The sequence below is a fragment of the Anoplopoma fimbria genome, chromosome 15 (assembly GCF_027596085.1).
Source record: "Anoplopoma fimbria isolate UVic2021 breed Golden Eagle Sablefish chromosome 15, Afim_UVic_2022, whole genome shotgun sequence".
In the NCBI taxonomy this organism is placed as follows: Eukaryota; Metazoa; Chordata; class Actinopteri; order Perciformes; family Anoplopomatidae; genus Anoplopoma; species Anoplopoma fimbria.
Window position 1 is genome coordinate 8,489,106 of NC_072463.1, and position 27,276 is coordinate 8,516,381.

The 27,276-nt window shown below is 38.3% G+C and overlaps 2 protein-coding genes, 1 long non-coding RNA gene and 2 gene segments (V, D, J or C); 4 read left to right on the forward strand and 1 right to left on the reverse strand.

The window, feature by feature from the left end:
- The first annotated feature begins 930 nt into the window (after positions 1-930).
- Positions 931-2,227, forward strand: LOC129103919 (Ig kappa chain V region 3374-like). The segment is given in 2 exon segments: positions 931-1,206; positions 1,888-2,227. Coding segments are annotated over 2 exon segments (375 nt in total).
- A 294-nt stretch (positions 2,228-2,521) lies between these two features.
- Positions 2,522-4,670, reverse strand: LOC129103916 (Ig kappa-b4 chain C region-like). The segment is given in 2 exon segments: positions 2,522-3,100; positions 4,414-4,670. Coding segments are annotated over 2 exon segments (330 nt in total).
- Positions 4,671-6,790: 2,120 nt separating this feature from the next.
- On the forward strand, positions 6,791-7,369 carry LOC129103920 (uncharacterized). Its single transcript, XR_008531748.1, has 2 exons — positions 6,791-6,865; positions 7,007-7,369. It is a non-coding gene; the product is annotated as an uncharacterized LOC129103920 (long non-coding RNA).
- A 5,115-nt stretch (positions 7,370-12,484) lies between these two features.
- Positions 12,485-16,460, forward strand: tspan37 (tetraspanin 37). The gene is made up of 7 exons (XM_054614558.1): positions 12,485-12,842; positions 14,102-14,293; positions 14,382-14,456; positions 14,561-14,659; positions 15,141-15,293; positions 15,414-15,497; positions 15,880-16,460. Exons 1-7 carry the CDS (start codon positions 12,780-12,782, stop codon positions 15,970-15,972), a joined length of 759 nt encoding a protein of 252 aa, XP_054470533.1. The 5' UTR covers positions 12,485-12,779; the 3' UTR covers positions 15,973-16,460.
- Positions 16,461-17,579: 1,119 nt separating this feature from the next.
- Positions 17,580-25,503, forward strand: elavl1a (ELAV like RNA binding protein 1a). Of its 2 annotated transcripts, none has more exons than XM_054614556.1 (7): positions 17,580-17,692; positions 19,319-19,378; positions 20,567-20,747; positions 21,239-21,342; positions 21,929-22,091; positions 22,220-22,445; positions 23,872-25,503. In XM_054614556.1, exons 2-7 carry the CDS (start codon positions 19,343-19,345, stop codon positions 24,191-24,193), a joined length of 1,032 nt encoding a protein of 343 aa, XP_054470531.1. In that variant the 5' UTR covers positions 17,580-17,692; positions 19,319-19,342; the 3' UTR covers positions 24,194-25,503. The 2 variants fall into 2 exon arrangements, with proteins under 2 accessions (XP_054470531.1, XP_054470530.1); XM_054614555.1 differs by having other exon boundaries at positions 17,581-17,692; positions 20,555-20,747.
- Positions 25,504-27,276: the final 1,773 nt, after the last annotated feature.

Genomic DNA, 27,276 nt, shown 5'->3' on the forward strand with positions numbered 1-27,276 from the left:
GTCCAGGCTGAGGATGCAGGAGATTACTACTGTATGGGAGCGTATGTGGGCCAGTGCACACAGTGATACAGAGTCGTACAAAAACCTCCCTCTAATGAGACTGCGTACTGATAACTGTGGTGCAGCTGTGACCTTTTACAGCAGATTCTGATATGCAACACTGCTCACCTGAAAAGCACAACCTTACAGACACTTCCTTGAATTCACACCCAGTCATAGGGGAAGTGAAACTCTGATTTTCTTGTCCCTGACAGTTTTGTTCCCCTTTACAGCTCCAGATGTTCAAATATGCTCCCAGTCATTAAGCAAATTATCTGATTAAAAATGAGTGCAGAAGACATTCATTCCTCTTTTAACACAAAAGCTAAACAACAGTTTCTGAGATAAGCTACTGTAGTGCACATTAAAAAGCAAACAGGCCATAAACTGAAATGCAGACTCATGGAGAGTGATGTATTTACGCAGTTGTGTTAAAAACAAGGAGGGAGATCAAAATGAATCAGTGTCAGGTGATATTGTGTTCAACGTGGATCCATTTGTCAGGACTGGGTACATACACATGTAAAAGAGACATGGAACATTAACATGAAAAAAAGGTTAAAAGTTTGCAAACAACAGAAACAACATGGAAAAGTTTTAGTTCAACCACTCAAGACATGATGAACTGTCACTACAGTTCACCTCAGCTTTTTCAGTTTCACAAGGACAGCTGTGTGTTTGCCTTCTTAAATGTATTTTGCATTATTTTAATGCATCACTGCTCCTCACAGTTTTAAGTTCTCATGTCACAGACAGTCTGAACTGTTTTCATGCACTCACACTGAAAACTGCATCAGGATGAAGTTTTCAATGATTGTCGTGTTGGGTTTTCTGTGTCACTCAGAGACTTAGAAATACGTTATAGGAGTATTTCATGTTTGGGTCCGGTATTCTTTCTGTATTTATTTTCTTCTCAATATTATAAGTTAAACTAATGCTCCATGTTGTTGAGCTATCCAACATTTCTCCTCAAGGTCACATTTCATTTTTCATTTCAGAGACTTCTGCAAACAAGTTTCTGACTCAGACTGACAAATCCAAGTCCGTCAGTCTTGGAGGGACTGTGACCATCAGCGCCACAGGGAGTTCAGATATTGGTGATGATCTCAGCTGGTACCTTCAGAAACCTGGACAGGCTCCCAAACTTCTCATATACTCTTCATCAACTCTCTTTACATTACATTACATTACAGTCATTTAGCAGACGCTTTTATCCAAAGCGACTTACAGGAAGTGTATTCAACATAGGTATTCAAGAGAACTACTAGTCACCAGAAGTCATAAGTGCATCTCCTTTCTTAAACAAGCATCTTAAAGCATAAGCCAGAGCAAAAGTATAGTGCAGAGGCGAGTTACTACGAAAACAATAATTGCAACAGACTAATCCGAATATAGTAAGTGCTACAAACTACTACGAATAGGATAAGTGCAGTAAACAAATACAAATTCAATAAGTGTAGCGTACTGATACAAATACAGTAAGTGCAACAACTAATACGAGTGCAATAAGTGCTACGAGGAAGGCTCAGGGTAGTACTTCTTGAAGAGGTGAGTTTTCAGCCTGCGCCTAAAGATGGGCAGCGACTCTGCTGTCCTGACGTCGGTGGGGAGTTCATTCCACCACTGAGGGGCCAGTACAGAAAAAAGCTGTGACCGGGTGGATCGGCCCGGAGGGACCTCTGAGCGACGGGGAAACCAATCGCCCGAGGCAGCAGAGCGAAGTGGTCGGGCAGGGGTGTAGGGCTTGACCAAGGCCTGGAGATAGGAAGGAGCTGTTCCTTTCACTGCCCTGTAGGCTAGCACCAGAGTCTTAAACTGGATGCGAGCTCTTACAGGGGGCCAGTGTAGCCTCTTCTCTGGAACTCCGTCTCGATTCAGTGGCAGTAGATCTGGTTCTGACTACACTTTAACCATCAGAGGTGTTGAGTCTGAAGATGCTGGAGATTATTACTGTCTGGGCTACCATAGTGATGGAGTGTTCACACAGTGATTTAGAGCCGTACAAAAACCTCCTTCAGTTTGACTGAAGTGAGAACGGCCTGCTGCAGGTGCAGAGTGTTGGTGGAGAGACTGTGATGAAGATAACTGGTCCAGTGAACACAACACAAGAGTCATCAAGCAGAATCTCAAATAATCTCATAAAACTGAAAGAAACTTATTCATGCCATATTATATATGTATATGTTTTATATTAAACATATATATACAGTTTAAAACTGACATTCTAGTCAGTTCATTCAGTCTCTTCATGAATAATCTGGGAAGGTTAGATTCTTGTTGGACCATAGCCTCTGATATAAAACAAATCTTTAACTGTAGCTCTAATAATGGCTGCACAAAACACTCTGTAACATCAGTCCAAACAGAAACAAAATATCTATTTCATTACTCTCCTATCAGGTAAATACGGATAATGAAATGACCACAAGGATATGTTTCAAAGTGAGAATGTATCATAAAATAATTACAAAGACACAAATCATTATAATCCACAGTTTTAATTATAGGTTAATGTTCATGTAGAATTTTTCTTTTGAATCAGTTAATGTTGGAGTGAAAACTATATAATTCAGTTTAATTTGAAAAGTAATGAAAAATAAGCAGCCGACCAGCATTAGAAAGCAACATGCACACTGAAACACTGAGTAGAGAGCTGTGAAACAGAGGAGATCTGTAGCTTCATCAAGAGCTCTATCAAAGAAGCAGCATCATTTCCACACAGGAAGTGTTGCTGAAGCTCTACTCTGAGCAGTGGCCAGGGTCCAGGGTTTGAGTGACAGGGCTCTGTCCATTCAGACCGGTCTCACAGCTCACTGAGCCCGCCTTCCTCCACTGGTCTGCAGAGAGGCTCAGGGTGCTGCTCCAGCTGTAGTGGCCGTCGCTCCCCAGGACCTCCAGGCTGTGTGACACCCCTGAGGAGCTGCTGCTGCCCCCCACCTTCCAGCCCAGACTCCAGGCTGAGGGGAAGCCCCGCTGGCCAGACACACCAGTGTGGCTCTGCCCTGCTGCAGCTCCTCTCTGGAGGGGGGGAGGACGGTCAGGGTGGGCCGCACAACACCCACTGAGGGGGAGAGAGGGGGGAGGGGGGAGAAAAGACAAAAGATGAAGGATGAAGACTTGGGAATAAAAAAATACCATCCTGTTGATTTCTCATATTTGATCAAATAAAACAGAATAAGTTGTGTTTCTGTTGGACTAATAAATCACTCTGTAACAGACCATCCACCACATGATTAAAGTGTAAATGCAACTTAAATAGCTCATTGATAACTATTGTTGATAACATTTTCATGTGAATTTCATAATGTATGAAAGTGAAAAACTTGGACCAGCGAGGATTTTCGTCTATCTAAACTGACAGTTAAAAACTCATATGAATACAGTTAAAACGTCTCTTTCACTTCCTTTTCACTAGATGTAAAACAAATGAACCGTGAACACAAAGAAAAGCTGCATTTACTGATAAAATCATATCTGTGTTGAACAAGAATCCACATCACATTTAAATTCAACAAATTATTTGATTTTTTAAAGCTAATTATACATTTTCTTTTACAATAAATACAATATATACATGTTTGAGAATTGAAAGTGACCAAATGTTACGTAGAATGATTTGTAAGCATGCAGTGAAAAGATTCTATGAAAATAGAATAGAATATAAAAAATAAATGAGTTATTTTCCATCTTTTGAACCAAATTTCATGCAAAATGGAATTAATATTAGATTTCAGCAAAGTTACTTCTTTTGTTTGTTTGATCAGTTTGATAAAATAAAATAAATACCATCAACATTCAAAAACGGATCTTGGTCTGAATCTAATCCAATATTTGATTTAAGTTATATTTTCTATATATTGTTATAAAATAAAAATCTTTGGTACTTACAGTCAACGATGAGTTTGGTTCCTCCACCAAAAGTCAACCACAGTGATACAAACTCATTAAGTGGCCGTACAAAAACCTCCTGCACTGTGAACAAGCATCTATCCACTGAAAACTCTCTGATTTTTATATCAATGCATGAAAATATATACTTTCTATAATCTAAAACATTTTTTGTAATGATATGGATTCAAAATGATAATTTAAATGAAAATTAATTATTTACTTTTGCTTTATTTTCTAAACCTGTCAGAGAAATGATGACTGTCTCCTTGAAACAAAATACATTTGTCACAGTTATATCAATTGATACATGGTTAAATTAAATTATATATTTTTTCTATTAATTACAATTAACAAACTAATAATAAACATAATTGAATTATCAATTATATATCCACAGTTAACCCTGTCAGTAAATTAAATGAATTATAGAAGATATATATCATACCAACCACAGTGGACGCAAACTTATCCTCAAATCCTCACCTGCTCATCTCATACAAATATTTTCTACTATTCTATTAAGATCATATATATATTGTTAAACAGAGCAGTATTCCTCCTGGTTTCATGTCCCACGTTGCCTTCAGTCTGTTGAGAGCAGAGGAATCATTTCCATAGAGAGGAGGCTTTGCATCGTCAGCTGATCCTCCAGTGAACTCAGAAGGTTTATAGTCCTGTGAGTTCAACACTGCAGGACTCAGATCTGTCGGTCAACACAGCAGGAACCACAACCACCATGACTCTCATCACCATCCTCATCTGGACGCTGGCCTGCTGCTGTTTTACAGGTTCATACACTCAGCAACACTTCAAACATGATGTGCTGCCTTTTCTCTCATTTATTTCTTCTGATAAAGTAATGATTTGTTTTTGTCTTTAGGATGCAGCGGTCAGGTGACTGTGACTCAGCCTCCAGTAGTGACATCTACTCCAGGATCCACTGTCACTCTCACCTGTAAGACCAACCCAGCTGTTTATTCAAACTGTGGTAATAATGGACCATGTATGTTCTGGTATCAACAGAAATCTGGACAGTCACCAACGCTCCTTATAAGACATGTGAGCATAAAACATTCAGGAACACCAGCTCGGTTTAGTGGCAGTGGAAGCAGCTCTGACTTCACTTTGACCATCACTGGAGTTCAGACTGAAGATGCAGCAGTTTATTACTGTGAGAGTTATCACAGTGGTACAGTGTTCACACAGTGATTTGTAGTCGTACAAAAACCTCCCTCAGTCAGACTGCAGAGACTCTGAGCTGTAACAGCAGGAACCGACTGCAGCTGCTGAAGAGGAAGAGACTCTGACACAGACCACTGAACACAGAGCTGACAGTAACCTCACCAAGCACACACTAAATAATCACACTAATAAAACAATTAATACATTATTTTAAATCTAATAACACCACTTAATGTTTTATTCATATACATTTTTCATCATGATAAAAAACATAATTATTTCCTTTCTTATATTAACATCTATGGAGTTTAATTTAAAGTTAATAAACCCTTATAATGTCTTACTACTCTTCATAAGATAAAAGACCAAACACTTCATCATGTAATTCATCAGTGAAAGCTTTATTAGCAAGAACATCGATCATCAACATGACAGTTATTAAACACACTAACATCTAGCTGAGCGAATTTGTCCATGACATTTTGAAATAATTTTCATGAAATGAGCGAATTTGTCCATGACTTGAAATTGCAAGAATTTTTGGGTGTGGAGAGACTGGAACCTTTGCAACTGGTTACTATGGTTACTGTTGCTATGGTTACACATGTGCATCCTGACAGGGTCCAATAGCTATGAAAGTGGCGTGGAAAACGAAAGTGTACCAGTACTGTGCTGTTCTGTAGCCCAAACCCGTCTGACAAAGCAGCCTTTGTGCTGTGCAAAAGCCATATCAGTATGTCTTTCTGTACCCTGTATGTCACTGGAAATGAAACCATTCCAGTAAAAGGAATGGGATTCAAAGAAAGAAATGTACTGCCTTAAACAGATGCATGCTGAAGTAAAACTCTCTTATTTGGTACTCAACATTTTGACACCCTTCAGAGTACTTGCAACTATTAACAGGCTGGAAAACACTGTTATGTGGCTTTTGACCAGAAAACACATTCCAGTTATATACGTTTAATATGAGTGATTGAAGGGTTTAAAAGGATTGTGTTGTTGTTAATCATGAGACCAACAACTTCTGGTGTTGAATATCATCCATACAGTATGTAAATTATTATTAAAGGTGGATCTAAGGCTTGTGTCTGGATCAATGAACGGACTTACCAGGCTTAGGGATCCGAGCAGGCCGGGTTCTTTTGTTTGATGTGACTTTTACATTTCTTGTTGGAAAGTCAATCAAACAGCTACAATGAGATGTAAAAGGAGAAACAAAAGAAAGACTCAAAAAAAGTACAAAGAGAACTTAAGAAATACACATGTGTTAAACGACAGACAGAGATGCAAAATGCTACGAAAAGAAAAACGACTGCAAAGAGATGCATAACAACCACAGCGAGACACGAAACGACTTCACAGAGACAAGAAAACCCACAAAGTCATACAAAAACACTACAAAGTCTGAAGATCTTGCTCCTAAAAATAAGGAATGGGGGCCTTTTACAAGTGTCTGTGTTCAGGGGCCCATGAACTCATGATCCATCATTGTTAGTTTACATTCTCCTATTTTGACAAAAGAGGGCGGTATTCATCTTTATGTTGCAGAAACACACAGACGACTCTCAGGCACACGTGTGTTCACCCGCAGACATAATTTGAATATCTGTTGTGCTTCCCTGCACATCAGCTGTTTTTAAGGCGCAAAGTCTTGAGCCTAGTAACATTATATTTTTCTATCACACCCGCAAAAACATATCCATAATGAAGATGTTACTGGTTTGCCTGCTGATACTGGCAGTCTCCATTCAGGGTGAGACACTGATTTCATTTATTTTACTCTGCACTAACCAACTTTTACATATACAGAGTACAGAGTTATGTTTTTACATTTGAACTGTTCTTTTTATATTATATATTTAACATACGGTGGAAATGTATTTTTTTATTGTAGGATCGACGGGGAATCCATCTGTGACTCAGTCTCCTGTATCAAAGTCTGCTGCTGTGGGAGAGATGGTTTCTCTGAGCTGTACAGCCAGTACAGGCGTTGATGATGATCTCAGTTGGTACCTGCAGAATGATCTGATTAAAAATGAGTGCAGAAGACATTCATTCCTCTTTTAACACAAAAGCTAAACAACAGTTTCTGAGATAAGCTACTGTAGTGCACATTAAAAAGCAAACAGGCCATAAAATGAAATGCAGAACGCATGGCAGATGTATTTCTGGTGTGTACAATACTGTCTTTCATTACATTAAAATCAAGACTCAGAGAGTGATGTTTCTTTACGCAGTTGTGTTAAAAACAAGGAGGGAGATCAAAATGAATCAGTGTCAGGTGATATTGTGTTCAACGTGGATCCATTTGTCAGGACTGGGTACATACACACATGTAAATGAGCTAAACAACAGTTTCATATAAGGTACTGTAAGTGCACACACATGGAACATACATACACATGTAAAAGAGACATGGAACATTAACATGAAAAAAAGGTTAAAAGTTTGCAAACAACAGAAACAACATGGAAAAGTTTTAGTTCAACCACTCAAGACATGATGAACTGTCACTACAGTTCACCTCAGCTTTTTCAGTTTCACAAGGACAGCTGTGTGTTTGCCTTCTTAAATGTATTTTGCATTATTTTAATGCATCACTGCTCCTCACAGTTTTAAGTTCTCATGTCACAGACAGTCTGAACTGTTTTCATGCACTCACACTGAAAACTGCATCAGGATGAAGTTTTCAATGATTGTCGTGTTGGGTTTTCTGTGTCAGGGTAAGAGACTTAGAAATACGTTATAGGAGTATTTCATGTTTGGGTCCGGTATTCTTTCTGTATTTATTTTCTTCTCAATATTATAAGTTAAACTAATGCTCCATGTTGTTGAGCTATCCAACATTTCTCCTCAAGGTCACATTTCATTTTTCATTTCAGAGACTTCTGCAAACAAGTTTCTGACTCAGACTGACAAATCCAAGTCTGTCAGTCTTGGAGGGACTGTGACCATCAGCGCCACAGGGAGTTCAGATATTGCTGCTGATCTCAGTTGGTACCTTCAGAAACCTGGACAGGCTCCCAAACTTCTCATATACTCTTCATCAACTCTCTTCTCTGGAACTCCGTCTCGATTCAGTGGCAGTAGATCTGGTTCTGACTACACTTTAACCATCAGAGGTGTTGAGTCTGAAGATGTTGGAGATTACTACTGTCTGGGCGCATAGTGATGGAGTGTTCACACAGTGATTTAGAGCCGTACAAAAACCTCCTTCAGTTTGACTGAAGTGAGAACGGCCTGCTGCAGGTGCAGAGTGTTGGTGGAGAGACTGTGATGAAGATAACTGGTCCAGTGAACACAACACAAGAGTCATCAAGCAGAACCTCAAATAATCCCATAAAACTGAAAGAAACTTATTCATGCCATATAATATATGTATATGTTTTTATATATATAAACCTATATATACAGTTTAAAACTGACATTCTAGTCAGTTCATTCAGTCTCTTTATGAATAATCTGGGAAGGTTAGATTCTTGTTGGACCATAGCCTCTGATATAAAACAAATCTTTAACTGTAGCTCTAATAATGGCTGCACAAAACACTCTATAACATCAGTCCAAACAGAAACAAAATATCTATTTCATTACTCTCCTATCGGGTAAATACGGTTAATGAAATGACCACAAGGATATGTTTCAAAGTGAGAATGTATCATAAAATAATTACAAAGACACAAATCATTATAATCCACAGTTTTAATTATAGGTTAATGTTCATGTAGAATCTTTCTTTTGAATCAGTTAATGTTGGAGTGAAAACTATATAATTCAGTTTAATTTGAAAAGTAATGAAAAATAAGCAGCCGACCAGCATTAGAAAGCAACATGCACACTGAAACACTGAGTAGAGAGCTGTGAAACAGAGGAGATCTGTAGCTTCATCAAGAGCTCTATCAAAGAAGCAGCATCATTTCCACACAGGAAGTGTTGCTGAAGCTCTACTCTGAGCAGCGGCCAGGGTCCAGGGTTTGAGTGACAGGGCTCTGTCCATTCAGACCGGCCTCACAGCTCACTGAGCCCGCCTTCCTCCACTGGTCTGCAGAGAGGTTCAGGGTGCTGCTCCAGCTGTAGTGGCCGTCGCTCCCCAGGACCTCCAGGCTGTGTGACACCCCTGAGGAGCTGCTGCTGCCCCCCACCTTCCAGCCCAGACTCCAGGCTGAGGGGAAGCCCCCGCTGGCCAGACACACCAGTGTGGCTCTGCCCTGCTGCAGCTCCTCTCTGGAGGGGGGGAGGACGGTCAGGGTGGGCCGCACAACACCCACTGAGGGGGAGAGGGGGGGAGGAGAGAGGGGGGAGAAAAGACAAAAGATGAAGGATGAAGACTTGGGAATAAAAAAATACCATCCTGTTGATTTCTCATATTTGATCAAATAAAACAGAATAAGTTGTGTTCCTGTTGGACTAATAAATCACTCTGTAACAGACCATCCACCACATGATTAAAGTGTAAATGCAACTTAAATAGCTCATTGATAACTATTGTTGATAACATTTTCATGTGAATTTCATAATGTATGAAAGTGAAAAACTTGGACCAGCGAGGATTTTCGTCTATCTAAACTGACAGTTAAAAACTCATATGAATACAGTTAAAACGTCTCTTTCACTTCCTTTTCACTAGATGTAAAACAAATGAACCGTGAACACAAAGAAAAGCTGCATTTACTGATAAAATCATATCTGTGTTGAACAAGAATCCACATCACATTTAAATTCAACAAATTATTTGATTTTTTAAAGCTAATTATACATTTTCTTTTACAATAAATACAATATATACATGTTTGAGAATTGAAAGTGACCAAATGTTACGTAGAATGATTTGTAAGCATGCAGTGAAAAGTTTCTATGAAAAATAGAATAGAATATAAAAAATAAACGAGTTATTTTCCATCTTTTGAACCAAATTTCATGCAAAACGGAATTAATATTAGATTTCAGCAAAGTTACTTCTTTGTTTGTTTGATCAGCTTGATAAAATAAAATAAATACCATCAACATTCAAAAACGGATCTTGGTCTGAATCTAATCCAATATTTGATTTAAGTTAGATTTTCTATATATTGTTATAGAATGAAAATCTTTGGTACTTACAGTCAATGATGAGTTTGGTTCCTCCACCAAAAGTCCACCACAGTGATACAAACTCATTAAGTGGCCGTACAAAAACCTCCTGCACTGTGAACAAGCATCTATCCACTGAAAACTCTCTGCTTTTTATATCAATGCATACAAATATATACTTTCTATAATCTAGAAAGTTTTAGTAATGATATGGATGCAAAATGATCACATGAATGAAAATTAATTATTTACTTTTGCTTTAATTTCTCAACTTGACAGAGAAATGATGACTGTCTCCTTTAAACAAAGTCAATTTTTCACAGTTATATCAATTGATACAGGGTTAAATTAAATTATATATTTTTTCCTTAATTACAATTAACAAACTCATGATAAACATAATTGAATCATTAATTATATATCCACAGTTTAACCTGTCAGTAAATTAAATGAATTATAGAAGATATATCATACCAACCACAGTGGACGCCAACTTATCCTTAAATCCTCACCTGCTCATCTCATACAAATATTTTCTACTATTCTATTAAGATCATATATATTGTTAAACAGAGCAGTATTCCTCCTGGTTTCGTGTCCCACGTTGCCTTCAGTCTGTTGAGAGCAGAGGAATCATTTCCATAGAGAGGAGGCTTTGCATCGTCAGCTGATCCTCCAGTGAACTCAGAAGGTTTATAGTCCTGTGAGTTCAACACTGCAGGACTCAGATCTGTCGGTCAACACAGCAGGAACCACAACCACCATGACTCTCATCACCATCCTCATCTGGACGCTGGCCTGCTGCTGTTTTACAGGTTCATACACTCAGCAACACTTCAAACATGATGTGCTGCCTTTTCTCTCATTTATTTCTTCTGATAAAGTAATGATTTTTTTTTGTCTTCAGGATGCAGCGGTCAGGTGACTGTGACTCAGCCTCCAGTAGTGACATCTACTCCAGGATCCACTGTCACTCTCACCTGTAAGACCAGCCAAAATGTTGGAACCTGTAGTGGTAGTCAATGTATGTTCTGGTATCAACAGAAATCTGGACAGTCACCAACGCTCCTTATAAGACTTGTGAGCATAAAACATTCAGGAACACCAGCTCGGTTTAGTGGCAGTGGAAGCAGCTCTGACTTCACTTTGACCATCACTGGAGTTCAGACTGAAGATGCAGCAGTTTATTACTGTAAGAGTGTACACAATGGCCCAGTGTTCACACAGTGATTTGTAGTCGTACAAAAACCTCCCTCAGTCAGACTGCAGAGACTCTGAGCTGTAACAGCAGGAACCGACTGCAGCTGCTGAAGAGGAAGAGACTCTGACACAGACCACTGAACACAGAGCTGACAGTAACCTCACCAGTAACACACCAAAACACATTAAACCCCCTATTACAACTAGCACTTAACCAGGCTTTTACATAATGGCCATTAAAACACACCATCCCCTAGAAATCCCTTGGGTTTTAAATCCCCCAAGGACAGCATCTTATTAACAAAAAGTATCATTCTTAACTGTTTTAAAATGATTAGGAATTATGTAGGGCTTCTCTACAAAAGTGCTGAACTGAAGTACATATTTGATCTACTTAACCTGAGTTCCACTTGCACTTATACATTTTATTCGGAAAATATTGTAATTTTCACCTTTTTTGTAAAGCTCTAGGCCTATACTTGTTACCTTGCAGACTACGGCATAAAACAATTCCATCGGTTTACAAGATTTCAAAGATTCAAGCATCATTTATTTATTGTCATTATGCAACACAGGGTTGCAAAACAAATTGCCATTGTAGCCCATTTGCAAAACTAGAAAAAAAAAACATGACAAAATAAAATAGTATAGTGCATATTTTTATATATCCAGCGGTATATAAAGTACTTCAATTGGCTTCACCATGATCCTCTTAAGGGCTTCTTAAATGTTAAGTCAAAAGTTATAAAAATCAATTAATAATGTACATGATAATATAACACTGACCGGGGTGATTCTGCTCCTGGTGATACTTTCTACTCTCTTAAGTTTTGAATGGAGTAATTTGAGTGGTTTGACATCATGGTATTGTACCCTTCCTTGTTTTACTGAGACCAAGGAACTGAGAAGGCCCCCTCAACCGTCTGTTTTGTAGTCATTTTGCTTAAACTCGCAAGATGGCAGTGTTGATCAGATGTAGGATTGCATGCAAAGTGTCATTAACGTCTCACTTTAGATCAACCACCAGGTGATTATTGCACATCCCATACAAGATGTCAGGTTTTGTTTAGAGTCAAGTCTTGATCTCCAGGGTCACATAGTGCTAAACAGATCACAGTGCAGATTTCACCTCTTACCATTCACTGTTAAACAAAACAAAATAGTTTGCTGCGTTGCATTGCTATCTCAAACCTCAGAGATGTTTCTGCGTTCTTTTGGGGAGGTATATATTTGGACGTTGCGGAAGGAAAGTAGTTCTTGTCTAAATCACGAGTCTCTAACCCTCGACGGCTTCATCACACAGGCTTCACGGTGCTGTCATGATTGCGTCAGCTTCAGTTTAGCGCATCTGCAGTTTGCGTCTATTACTGCGCGCTGGCGGCTCTTAAAGTCTGAAAATGAGCGATCAGAGAAGAAAAGCGTTTAAAACAATACTTCAGTTTACGTGTCAACTTTTGTGGGTATGTAAGACTTTGTTTCAGCTTTTCTGCAGTTTCTGTATTCTGCCACAATAATTATATTAGCTATACATAATTATTAATTAAGTTAAAATTATTATTTATGATTTAAGATCATATAAAACAGAAGACACCACATTTGATGTGTAGCCTACGAATATGTTGCCCTATATAATATAATATATACGTGTAGGCTATTTGATTGAGTCAGTTGTCCCATTAGAGACAAAAACTATGACCATGGTTGGTTGGCACACTTTTCACTCTGCTATATTTCTCTGGCATAATTTATGTTAAAATATTCTTAGCAGCAAATGAAGGGTTCAGGTCTCAGCTATAATAAATGTGTTGTATGTAATGTACAGGAATGTTTTCTTAAAGAATGTCATTTTTGATTAAAGTCATGTCGTGCATTTGAGCAATCCAGCTCCATCACAGGATCTGCTCATATAATTGGGTTGGTTGGCACAATGTTCAAATGCTATAATGAGAAAAAATAAAGCAACTAGAGAAACATTTAATCCAAAGAAAAAACAGAATACATGAACATTTAATAGAATTTCTCCCTATTTATATGAGTCAACAACATTTAAAATAATTCATCAGTAGGAACGAACAGTTACTTTTTTGACCATTCAAAATAATAATAAACTAACAATATGAACAATATTTTGAATCTTCCCAAAATAGTTTTTAATCTCTCAAAATACCCCAACAAAATATACAGTTACAGTTACATTAATGGACATATGTGCCAAACATCCCCGTTGATGTGTACTGCATTGTATGTTTTACTCTATTGGGCTATATGTTTATTTTCTTTTTTTCTTTTATATTTATCTATAATTTCTAGATTATTTGATTCTCTCCTTTTTGAGTCCATGTCACTCATTTAGATTGCATAGTGTAATAGTTAAGTGGTGATTATTATTGTTGAATAAAGCTCATAACATTATAACAAAAAATAACAGGGCATACACAGCTTAAGGGCAGTAACTGAAACCAACTATCTCATGCTGAATTAACTTTGATCCTCATTTTGAAATAATTTACGGAGGAACACTAGCTCTGTAGGAATCAGTTCCCCCAGCCCTGCAAGTAAGAGAAGAAACATATTTAGCCAACTATTCCTTTATCCCTTAAAAAAGGATGGAGCAACATCAAATGGGAGGCTGATGGTCCTTGAGAGCTTCGGTTTTTGATATCTCACAATACCATCTAGAAATATTCTGTCTTAATAGTAGATCATTTTTATTTACCAGGTGGTGGGGTTGGTGGTAGGCCTGAGTGGAGTCTACCTGCTGAAGAACTTCAGACACAGCAGCTTATTTCTTTCTCACAGCTACATCACCCTACCAGCAACCCTCGCTCTCGCCAGTGCTGCGTTTCTATTGGCCAGCGGGTGCCTCGGCTCCTGGCTGAGCCTCAGGAATTCCACCTTTCTGCAGGGACTGGTAAGGTTTGTGCATGTGCGTGAATGTTGGAATCTGTGTGTGCATCACTGCCTGGACTGAACATAATAAAAAGTGTTTTCTTCTCCAGTTTGTTTACCTGCTGGTTATCGTCTTTTGTCTGGAAAGTACGGCTTCAGCGTTGGCTTATTTTCACTCTACAAAGGTATAAAAGTTACACAAACAAATCATGCGCTTTCATGACACTGCAAATACACTGGATTAATTGCACCTCAACGTTCTTAGTGTCCACTGCCTTTTTTTGTTTAGCTGGATTCAGAGATAGCTCCTCTCAGTGGAGTATTTCAGAACTACACAGGCAGCAGCCAGGACCCCAACTCTCGAGCTGTGGATGCAGCACAAGAAGAGGTGTGTGTTCAGCCCCAACTCGTGTGAATTGGGTCGTAGAAGCATCCAAATATGACAAACATGTTTATATCCGGTGTGCAAAATGTGTAAAAATGATGAGGCATTCAAGAAAGTCTACCATTGAAAGTATCCAAGGCAGCAGCATGTACCTGAATACTAGGCTACACCATAGCCAAGACATGAATACAAGCAGCAACAACTGTACTCTCTTTAAAGCCCACTAGATGCTGTCTTTAAAATGGTTATCTATACCATCTTCCCTGATGGAGTTTTTGGTCCTTTAAGAGGAATATTTCAGCTTATAAAAGGGTGTATTGACAGGTGTCTTCAGCTACACTCAGCTGTGATATTTGGCCTTCATTTGCTCCTCCTCATCTCCACAAAATCATCCATTCAAAACAGTGCCGTTACAATAACCCTGTTTAACTGATGATCTATTTTTAAAAAGTGAAATTTGAATTTGTCTTTTGATTCCCTCTAGTTGCATTGTTGTGGGGTCCATGACTACAGGGACTGGCTAAAAACCTTGTGGTTTAACCAAACGGGAGGACTCTGGGTTCCTCACAGCTGCTGCAACTCTACATTCCCGTCCTGCAATGGGACTGTAGACCAGCCGTGGCAGCTCTACCCACAGGTAGACATGTGCATCCAGATTAAATAAACACTCATAACCATAAGAAAAGCTCCTTTATGAATGTCTGATTGGACCCCTCTGTTTCGCTGGTTTTTCTTTTCGAATATCTCTCTCTTTCAGGGCTGCCAGGTGAAGCTGGAGATGAGGTTCCAGTTTGTGCTGAGTCTTATCATCTGGGGCTGCCCATTGGTTTTTCTGGTGGAAGTACGAACGACATCATAACATATTTCTGACACTGCAAAGATCTGCATAGTAACAAGTTTGCTTAAAAATACAAGTTAAACATTTATTAAAAAACAAGCTTGTAAACAGTAAAGTTTCAGGGCTAAAACTTATTTGAGTCATTGGACATTTTACTTGATAAATACTGTAGATACAAAACCCCTTCTTGGACTGCTTGTGGCCAAAATTGTTGCATGTTACTGTGCTTTTCATAATTGTTTATACATTCTTGATTAATTGCACACTGCACTCTGGCATTTAAATATTGTTCCATTGAAAAATGTGTCTATCTTGTGTGTGTGTCATTGTTTAATTTGGCTATTAACCAGAGTACTATTTTCCTTTCTTTCCTCTTATCATGCAGATCATTTTGTTTCTGACAGTGGCACAGCTGATGAGGGACCAACCACACATCGATTATCAAGTACTGGACAAAAACTGTGACGGATACTACTAGTACAGCATGTCATATTGTATATTGTATCGTCCAAATGCGGATACAATTATTGTTGGGATTGCACCTCTCACCTGCCCAACTACTGCTTGACAATACAGGTTTGCTCCTGTACACTACAAAACATGTGACATAAAAGTGACGAAATATATTTTGTGTAATGCGGTTGTTGTTTCGGACACCAAAAGGATTACAATGGTTTACGGAAAGCTTGTTTATGGCTTTGGATATGCTGTTGCACCTTTCAGTCTATGTATTCTCAGACTCAACATGTCGTATGACCCTGCTGAGTGGATATATAGGGCAATGTATATTTCATATGCTCCATTATATCTTTGTTAAACAAATCATATGTGATCTGATTGTTTGTGTCTGGGTACAGTAGGGTTACATTGTTTTCTTGTTAGTGTGTAATTATTGTATACAGAGCACTTCTTTTTGCTGTCTCTATGTGTGATTTTACAATTGTCTTACATTGAAATAAACACAGAATAAACTAAACCTAATTCCCTTGCTCTTTTGCTGTGTACAATACACACAATTTACATTTGCATTGCATAGATCATGATCTGAATACTTGTACCTTGTATGTACTAAATGTCATGTTTCCTTCTGTATCCTGCACTCTGCATTGAGAGTGTCTCAATATTTATTTTTTCCATCATAAATTTCTTCTCCTTGCTGACCTCATTAAAATAGGTGGAGAAGTATTGTAACCCCTCGCTTTACCCCAAACCGGGCTTGCTCATTTGATGAATGTAAAAAAACCAGAAACCATAAAGCGTTTTTATAAAACCAAACAAGGATATTTTTATATTAACATTTTTTATAGATAAAGTTTTATTCTCACTATTAAAAAGAGCAAACAGACCAAAGGCAACATCAGGGTAAACTTTATGACTAGTGCAGTATTTAAGATAAGATAAGATAAGATAAGATAATCCTTCTCTCCAGCATAGAGATAGTGCAAACAAGAGACATTGTAAAATAAAAAAAAATAAAATAAAAAAAATGTATTATAAATAAGTAATACAAGTACTAAACAGGTAAGAATTATTAAATAAGTAAAAGCAAATTAAAATAAAATCCACAATAACTAAAAAATAAAAATGTGGCTGGCTGCAACATAAAAAAATGATGTTGCCACCAACCTTTTTCCACTGTAGGTGAACAACAAAATGTAAAAAATCAAAAATTTGCTGAAGGAAATGTGACATAGTTTAAGGATTTCTGATGTTTGTTACTGCATGGTGTATTCCAATTAACAAGTGGCAATTTTCCAATAAAAAATGCTTATACAGCTAACAATGTTGATCTCCATGACATTACCATTCTTTAGACGAAAAATGATCCCTGCACTTGCATCACAACTCATAGCAAATCACATTCGGGCTGATTGATATCCTATTTCTGAATGAACTGACTATATGAACACGCTGTCTATGCTTTACTATGCTTTACTTTAATATACTTTACAATACTATACTATACTCTACTTTACTATACTTTACTATACACTTTAATATACTGTTCTGCAGAGGCGTGGCTGGACGTCGGTGGGCGTGACCGAGCGTCAGTGGGCGTGGCTGTCTTTTTTTGGGTCACGTAGCTCCTTTCCTCGGTTTCTTTACTACGTGAGTCCGACTTGGAGGAAAGTGAGCGCCGCCCAGAAAGGAACAAATAGGAGAAGGGAGCAGAAACAACAACTACCCCCCAAAAGCTGGTAATGCTCAACATGTTGATAAATGTCTCCAGAAGCTTTTCAGCTCCATGCTTTGATATTTCGACGGGTGCTGGCTGGTCAAACGCGGCGGGCTGCCATGCCGCTCTGTCGGCCCTGTGGTAGCTAGCGGTGGCTAACGCTAGCCTCCTTGGCCTGGTAGCAGGCCGTCGGGGTTTAGGCGCGGATGCATTCATCCGACGGTCTCCAAAATATGGCCACGGTGCTTTTACGTTAGCTACCTGACCAGACACCCACACGTCATGTTTCCCTTAAGCAATATAATCTAAGTGTTTCCACCTGTGTGCAACGTAGAGCCCACGTGTTGTGTTGTGAGTGTTTGTGTCGGTCACGGACTCTTTAGAGGAGGGAGTGAGCATGCAGCTGGCTAAGCTAACTAGCTTAGCTTAGGCTAATGTGGCTAAACAGGCCTCTGCACGTTTCCGACGTGGAGGTTAACTCGTGTAGTCGTGCTGCTCTGGACGGATACTTAAAGACACAATTGCACCACGTGTGTTAATATATTAATGTCTGTGTCTGCAGAAGACAACTCAGCTGTTCTGTAGTTATTTGTAAATGTGAGGTTGGTCCTGTGAATAAAGGAGGCCACGATGGGAGACCTGAGGAGATGTTTTCATTGTGCTCTGTGGTTATTTACTCAAATACACCACGTTCAGTGTCTGACCCTGACACGCCTCTTTTCACTGGATATTTAATCAAATACTGGTACACCTGACTAGTTTCCCACTAGGGGGGTCCAAGGCCCATTCATAAAAGATGTAACAATGTTTGATAGAAATATTCTGCACACATAATTTATTGATGTTAATTATTTTTTTATTACCTTTTTAAAATTGGCCCTGGTTTTTAAGATCAAATAATGGTTTTTCTTCTTCTGACTATCAATGGTTTGTTTTTTTCCTGACTATCAATGTTTTGTTTTTTTCCTGACTATCAATGTTTTTATGTTTTTTTTCTCTTCTGACCATCAGTTTATTATTTTTTTCTGACTGTCAATGTTTTCATGTTTTTTCTCTTCTGACCATCAGTTTATTATCTTTTCTGACTATCAATGTTTTTATGTTTTTTCTCTTCTGACCATCAGTTTATTATTTTTTTCTGACTATCAATGTTTTGCTTAATCGGGAGGTTCCCATTCTTGTTAACCATGGTCGTACTGTTGCTAAGCAACATCAGCATCATTTAGTACAACCTTAGAATTGGTGAACTGTACACAGTTAATAATAAGGGTGATGCCCTGCTTTTGGCTTTGCTGGAGATGTGAGAGAAAAATGGCGATGTTTATTTACTTATTTATGAATGTGTCTATCACATAGGACTTCACATCTAGCTGAGCTGGCTTATAGCTACATTACAGAAAAGTCAATACTGCAGATCTGCCTGTTTACATGCTGACTAATTTCATTATACACAGTAAGTGGAAATGCAGTAGCAGCTACCAACAAATATGTTACATAACTGCAGCAAGATGCTAAATCACAAGTTCATTGTGATTCTCAGCTCACTGGCCATAATTCTTACTTTGTATAACTGACATTATCTTCAGATGGCAAGATTGCTTGTTTGCTCACTACCACGTTGACAGAGTTGTGTGATTTTTGTCCTCAGCCTCAGGAGCAGTGAAGTGTCTTCATGGCAGTTCGTCGAGGACACATTAAGTACTTGAAAGTGAGTATGAGATCTCAGCTCCCGTTTTAAAACAGCACTGAGGTATATGACCCTATCAACTAAATAATAGCAGTACGATCAGATATTTAAGGTGGTTGAAATTGAATGCAGTTATATAGTAGAGAAATCAAAAACACTCACACATGCCAGCTCCCACCAGCTATGCCCATGTTTACCGGTTTAATACAGGACTCTCATTCATCCTCTCAGGCCGTGTATCTTACCCACCAGAATACACAATCACAACCCTTCTCTTGCATGAATGGACCTTTGTCAGGTCGCCTGCTAGCCTGTTTCCCTTTCAGGCCTGAGCCTGTTGAAACTACCAACAAATGTGTCCGCCATGACACAGATAGCGGAAGTAACTTTAACAAGTATTTTGAACTGGCTCCATTCTTGTTGTGGGCACGTGACTTTGTTAAATAAACTAATTTCAGACCCGACTTCATACTGACGTTAATGAGGTCATGTGGGGGTTACACGTTACTTGTGTCTGTGTGTGTCCTTTTCTATTGCATGGAATTCCTTTGATTACATTTCAAGCTGGCTTAGTGGATGCTACTACATTGAGACCAGTTTGCAGCTTAAATCCAGTCACATGGTTGTGTAATATAATTAGTTACCAGTATGTGGCCTTTAAAGCTCCTAACCCTTGGTTCCCTGTTGCATTAGAAAACTGTAATTAAAAAGCATGGACACTCATCCCTTTTTGACCAAAAGTACCAGGAACTATGAAACCTAAGTGTTTGCAGCTTTGCCTCTCCACTGCATTCAAAGAACAGTGAAAGTGGAGATTAGGCAAATGAGACAAATGCCAGTGGAAAAAAAATGCGGTGCGATTCAAATTTTCAAACACACGGAAAAGACATAGATTCATCCATTTGTATTTACTGTGTTGTGACACTATTGTTTGAGTGGGATGCAATGAATGCCCACAATAGAGTTCCAGTAATAGAACGATGTATTCAAATTGCTTGTTTTATCCCACCAAAAGTTAACAATTCAAAGGATGATGAAGATTAATTTACATTCTGAAAAAGAAAAGATCAAGTCTTCAAAGTTTTAGAAGCGGGGACCAGTTTGAAAATGACTGCAACAGCTAGTTGATTTTCTTTCTTTTTTGGCACATGGCTTCAGTGTACTTATCCCTCTCTGTGTTTTTTTCCGGCCCACCTGGCCGACCTACAGGAGGTGTACGACATGTCAAACGGTTATGAAGACCACATGGGAGGGGACGAGGGCAAGGACTCCAAGACCAACCTGATAGTGAACTACCTGCCTCAGAGCATGACGCAGGACGAGCTGCGGAGCCTCTTCAGCAGCATCGGAGAGGTGGAGTCCGCCAAGCTGATTCGAGACAAAGTCGCAGGTACGCCACTCTCTGAAGCAATAAGACCTGTGACAGACCAGATGGAGGCTTAAACACAAGATTTTGTTTTTAATGGCAAAGGATTTGTGTGACAACCTCTGAAAACATCACTGGTGGTTCAGCTTTATGACTTAAAAATAGTTTGGCCTTTCACTCATTTTCAAGTGATCTTTATTGGAAGGATATCTACTGAAGGCCTTTTTTTCTGGCTCCTTTGTCCTCAGTGATTTTTCTAATGTAAGTTTTATTTGAAAACTATCCCAAATTTATTTCCTGTTTGAGTTGGGTAGTTGTTGGCTCAGTTTTTCCACCACCAAAGACTTGTTTTATTTATTCCAGTCCTGTAGACAGTCTATTTGTTTGTTTGTGTAGACTAGCATGCAATGTTCAGATTTTGTTTTTGTTTTTAAATACCTATTTGTTTGCAGATTTTTTTTAACTATACAACGTTTTTTTGTTTTATTTTATTGTTTTCCTTTTTTTTTCTCTAGGCCACAGTTTAGGGTACGGATTTGTTAACTATCTTAACCCTAGTGATGCAGACAGAGCTATCAGTACACTGAATGGACTAAGGCTACAGTCCAAAACTATCAAGGTAACGTGCAATAAGGTGTTCTACAATTCTCAAACCAAAGATGTCATGTCATATAACTCTCCTGTGGCTCTTGTGCTGTCCGCTAACTAGCTAGTACATGTCAGCCCGAGGAAGTGATACTGCTTTTACAGCTCACTTACTGCCCTATCTGACATGTCTGTTGAGTTTGACTTTAATTTTACTTATTTTATTTGACACATTCTGTCAAATTAAATGTTTCATGTATTTATTTCCTTTAGAAAAAGTATCTTTTTGATCAGTTTGATTTCATTTTTTCGTTGCTGTATTTTCTTTTATGCTTCTCATTTTTGAACAGACCAAATATTTTATGCCTAAAACCAATTATCAGATCATTAGTTTTCTTTTGTTGTCCAAAGTTTTAATAAATTGACATTTTTCAGATGAATAAGTTGTAACTTATAAAACACATATAATTGCCCATGTGAATCTCAAAAATTGCTAAAATGTTAACAGTTTGATAGATTTAAGTCCTCATTGTACTTTTAATAGATTTTTTTTGCTACTTTGTTTTGTATGTGTGCATCAGTAGAGTTTTAATTTGGCAATTGTTGCTTCCTGTTGCTAGGTTTCATACGCACGGCCCAGCTCTGATACCATAAAGGATGCCAACCTGTATATCAGCGGCCTGCCAAAGTCTATGACCCAGAAGGATGTGGAGGACATGTTCTCAGGTTTCGGACACATCATTAATTCCCGTGTACTTGTTGACCAGGCCACAGGTACTACAGGTAAATTTCTTCTTTACTTTACAAAAATTCTCTTCAGTAACATATAGCGCCTTTTAGTTGGAAAAAAAGGTAGTAGTTATGCTGCTTGTATCAGAGTGGGAAGTCACTCGCTGTTGTTTGGTATCCAGGCTCGTCCCGCGGGGTGGCTTTTATCAGGTTTGACAAGCGGGCCGAGGCAGAGGACGCCGTCCTAGCCCTGAATGGCCAAATACCACCCGGAGCCTCTGAGCCAATCACAGTGAAATTTGCTGCCAACCCGAACCAGGGGAAGAACACACAGATCATCTCCCAGCTCTACCACAACCACTCCAGACGCTTCGGAGGGCCCGTACACCACCAGGCACAGCGCTTCAGGTGAGAGAAGTTGTGAACTTTTATACACACAGAATACGATTGATCTTACTTTAAGCCATAACTAGTTTCAAACAAGCAATACAATTAGTCAATGACTTAGAGCTTCTGATTAGAGCTAGTTTATTATGTTTGCCTTTGTGCTGTGTTTTGTAGATCATTTTTGACTTATGATAACTAAGCAATTGGCGATGGCCTGTCTTGACCGCCATTTATCTACAGATTGTCAGTATACATAAAATTAGGAAACAAACACATCGGTCAAATCAAAAAACATGAAGACGCTCCTCTTGCTTTCAAGTCCACTGAGAATATATTGCACCAGCAGAGCCCATGTTGCTTTTTCTGTTCCAAAACTCTGGCAGAGTTTAGTCTAACTCTAATCCCCCATCTTTAAGTTGCACACTAGAATATAATGAGAAATATACAGTTCATGTTTTTTATAATGTTTTTTTAATGAAATTAATGTACATATCAGATGCAGAATAACCTTGGAAACAGGTCATTGAAACAGTTTAATATATCAAAGTACTGCCATGTAAGACTGCTTCTGAATGTGTATAATATATTTGTGGCTCTAGTTGAAACCACACTGGATGGTTTTTGCTGGAACAGTTTAAATAAATATCACAGAAGTAAACAAAGTAGAGCTAAAATGACAAGTTGATTTATTGTACAAGACTCCTTTTATGTTCCGTCGTTTGAAGCAAACCTTTTAGCCCTGGCATTGGTCTCCCATTATTTATACCTTCACTGGAAGGGAAGTCCATTTTCCAGGCTCTCACACGCCCCCATGCTTTTTCACGGTGGTTTTTTTATGTCTAAATAGCTTCTACACGACATAATAAAATACAAATATAAATTGTAAAATAAAATACGAATTCAGATACAAAGAAAAAAAATTGACCGCTCAACTGGTACAGGCAAAAAAGGCAAAAAAATTTGAGATTTGTGTACCTGACATGTTTATTTTATTTAGTTTTGTATGTAGTTCAATATTGTATACAAAGGTTTATTTAAATATTTGGTTGTGGTCAAGGGACACTTGGGTTGGGGTGGGGGGGCAAAAAGGGAGGTAGGAAGTATTTCAAATGTTTATTTTGATGTCCAAATTCTAATGTGTACCTGACATTCCCTTGTTCGGAAAAGAATATAAATAACACATTTCCAGAGAGAGAGAGAGAGAACTGAATATCTTTTGCTTTATAGACTGTTGTTTTGACAAAACAAGACATTTGAGGATATCAAATGGGATTTTACAAATCAAACAATCAAGAAAATAAACTATAATCACTAAATAAAAATAAGCATTTGTTTCAAATAACTGGTTCCTATATTATTAAAGAAACTGTTGTGCTGCTGACGACTGACATGCACTTTGGTTTCAGTTTTAGTTGATTAATCCAGAAGTAAACGATCTCATTTCCAGGTTCTCCCCCATGGGTGTTGATCACATGGGTGGTGTGGGAAGTGTCAGCGTTCCTGGGAGCTCCGCCGGCTGGTGTCTCTTCGTCTACAACCTGGGCCAGGACGCCGACGAGAGCATCCTTTGGCAGATGTTCGGCCCCTTTGGCGCCGTCACCAACGTCAAGGTGATCCGCGACTTCAACACCAACAAGTGCAAGGGCTTCGGCTTCGTTACCATGACGAATTACGAGGAGGCTGCCATGGCCATCGCCAGCCTGAACGGCTACCGGCTCGGAGACAAGATGCTGCAAGTGTCCTTCAAGACCAGCAAGGGCCACAAGTAGAGAGAGCCGGACAATCGGGTGTAGAGGAGAGATGGAAATGACCTGCGCCAGGCTTTTATAGCAGAGAGCAGAAGTATGAGTTTTTATAATCTAGCACATCTGTTTGGGTTGTAGTGTGTTCAGAGTTAAACGACATGTTCACTCTTCTGCACCTTTGTACTTGTCTAAAAGAGCGTTTAGGCTGAACTTTTTTTTTTTCTTGTTGTTTTTTCTTCATCTTTATACTCATGCTTGGAGCTTGAGGACACTCAGTAGTTTTAATTTTTAGTGAGGGGATGGAGAGGGTTAAAATCCTATGATACCCCCAAGATAACTTTTGTGAAAATTATCTAAAAAGCTAAAATACTGTCTGTATGTGTTGCATGTATAACAGAGGGGACTCGATAAAGGTGGTAGAAAATGGTTCTAGGCAGAGCACTGAAAAAATATGGTGCATAGGAAAGACCACGCAGATTGTTCTCCAACTGTTGACATTTTTGCGGATGATTTGGTTTAAAGAAGGTGAGGAAAAATATTTTGGTTGCTTCGTTTTGAAAAAGAAGTGCTCTGCCATTGATCATCATCATTATAAATAGAAATAGATGCATTAAATGATCACCCAGTGGACACACAGACCTACAGTACCGCTCACCGTCTCGAGTCAATTTAAGAGTAAAGCACTTTTAACCAGTCTGCTTTCGGTTACTTTGAATATCAGTCTTTTTGATGTTAGTCTATGACTTTTGCTCACGCACCTACCAGGTTAACAATTTTAAGCATGACAAGCTTTGGAGGTTTTTGTATTATTATTATTATTATTATTATTATTATTATTATTATTATCATTATCCCTGTGTAAAGTGTCTTTTATTATCAGTTGTATTTCAGGAGAGTCCTGTTGAATATGAACCCCGGTCAATGAGTAGGGAATTGAGATGGACCAAAGGCAGGGAGAGATTTGATCCTATTACCACGGATGAGTTTTCTGAGCGGATTCATGGTAATTTGATACCTGTTTTAAGAGGTACTAAGCTTATATCTGACACCGACTGAGAGCAACGTCACTTAAGCTCAGTATGTCTTTCTGTTTTGTTTTTTTCTTTTATTTTGAGTTAATTTTTTCCTTTATGCTTGGAACATATTTTCTTTCTGAGGGCATAGGTTTGTTACAATCTAGGTTACAAACTTGAGTGCTTATCTCAAGTTTGGAGACTAATTAATGGCCTTTGTTAATGATTTCAGTTTTGATTTGCTTTCTTTTCTTCCTTTCTTTTGTTTTGATTGTTTCACTTTGAGCATAAACCATTAAATTTTATTTCTTTTTGCCGAAAGTTTTGTTTGGTTTATTTCTTTTTTTTATTTACCTTTTTAAGATTTGGTTTGGAGTTTTGTTCTATTATTTTCTCGTAGCAAATCTGCAGTGTTGATAAATATCCATGGTCACGTAAAAACGGGCTGTTTTCACGTGAAACCATACGGACCAATGTTTGATGAAGATTATTTAACCTGTACACAGACACTTGAAGGAAAGAGATTGTCCTGAAGACATTTCATGAAGCAACTTTATTAAGATTGTCAGATACATTTGATCCGCTGAAGAGTTCATTAAAATAAGCAAGTTGAGGCTGCACGTTGATATCTTTTAGAGTTGTCTTTTCGGCAGATGTGAGTTGACACCTGGCTCAGTAAATCACCCATGATACCCGGCTGTTTGGGGAGGGCAATTCATATTCATATTTCATTTTGATTTGTCAGCTCGAGTTTAGCTATCTAAAGTGAAGCCAGATTGGTTGAGCATCAGCGGCACTCGTTATCACAACAAATAATAATAGTGTTAACTTGAAGATCTAGGCTTTTAGACCCGAACCCATCGATCTGATCTTTGTCTAATGGGGATTACTTTTAACTAGTGAGGCTTTTTATTCTTCAGTGAAAAACTTCTTATATGATCCGTTTAGAAAAGATCATTGGCTCATCTTTTAATAGTGGTTAATTTGGCAGATTGTCTTGTTCTCCAAGGAGGTTGACAGGTGGACCGTTGCCATAGGTACCGTCATTGTTCTTGATTTAACCTGACCACAAATTAAACAGAGGAACCACTTGGTGAGGGAGTTACAAATATCAAATCATTTCCGGGGAACAGTAACTGCTCATGTTTTTAAATATTTGCTTTAAAAAAAAAAAAAAAAAATCAATAATTTCCCTGACACTTTGTGAAATCCCTCTTTAATCTGTGTGCCCCCTCCAAAAGTAGTATTCCCACTAAAAACTTTAGATTTTTGGTCTTAAAAGTGCTTTTTGATTTACTAATTCCATGTTATTTTCGTGTCACAATCTTTAACCTTGTGCAATATTTTATGGCTTGCTTAAAGCAGGTAATAGAACGTTTTTGTAGTCTTGGACTGTCATCTTTTTTTTATAATTTCTATTTTCTACTGACGTTTTATGTTACTGCTTAGTTTTTTCAGCAGTATAGTTGGAATTGCATGAGAGATGCAAGTGAATTTGTTTTAGGGGTAGTCAGATTAAACTGCATTTTGCCTTAATTTATAAGTGGGAATGGTGTATTTTACATCAGAGGAGGCGTAAATATTTATTTGACAATGTATGCGGTCATACTTGTTACTTTTATTGGAGTGTTTTTAATGGTTAATTTTGTTTTCTTGGTTTTGAAGGACATTAAGTTGAAGTCCATTAAATGTCTTCTAACATTGGATCATTTCAATAAAAACATGTTGGCTCTTCAGAATTGAAAGAATTAAATGTCTCTTCGGAAGCTTATTGTGAATTTGCTGTATTTTTATTAACAAATGCCACAAGTAAGGATATGTGTTTATCTTTCAGTGTTTTGCATGTTAAATAAGTCATTCATTTCAATGTCACCAATTATATTTCCTGTTTTTTACGCAAATGAAGTGAGGGAATACATCTTGTAACGTCATTGACCTCTAGATCACATGATCGAGGCCAAGTTATTACCATCTGAGACCAGAAGGGGGAGGCATGTTTTCAGTTTCTCCTGTATTATATTAACTGTATCAGACACCGCCATCAACACAAGGTAGATTTCCTGGAGCGCTTTTAGTGGCTGCTTGCATTTACTT

Coding starts and splice junctions, on each gene's coding strand:
- elavl1a (XM_054614555.1), top strand. CDS start 19,343: ATGGCAGTTCGTCGAGGACACATTAAGTACTTGAAA. Junction 20,748..21,238: donor GATTCGAGACAAAGTCGCAG/GTACGCCACTCT, acceptor TTTTTTCTCTAG/GCCACAGTTTAGGGTACGGA. Junction 22,092..22,219: donor CCAGGCCACAGGTACTACAG/GTAAATTTCTTC, acceptor TTTGGTATCCAG/GCTCGTCCCGCGGGGTGGCT.
- tspan37 (XM_054614558.1), top strand. CDS start 12,780: ATGAGCGATCAGAGAAGAAAAGCGTTTAAAACAATACTTCAGTTTACG. Junction 12,843..14,101: donor TTACGTGTCAACTTTTGTGG/GTATGTAAGACT, acceptor TTTATTTACCAG/GTGGTGGGGTTGGTGGTAGG. Junction 14,457..14,560: donor CTTATTTTCACTCTACAAAG/GTATAAAAGTTA, acceptor TTTTTTGTTTAG/CTGGATTCAGAGATAGCTCC.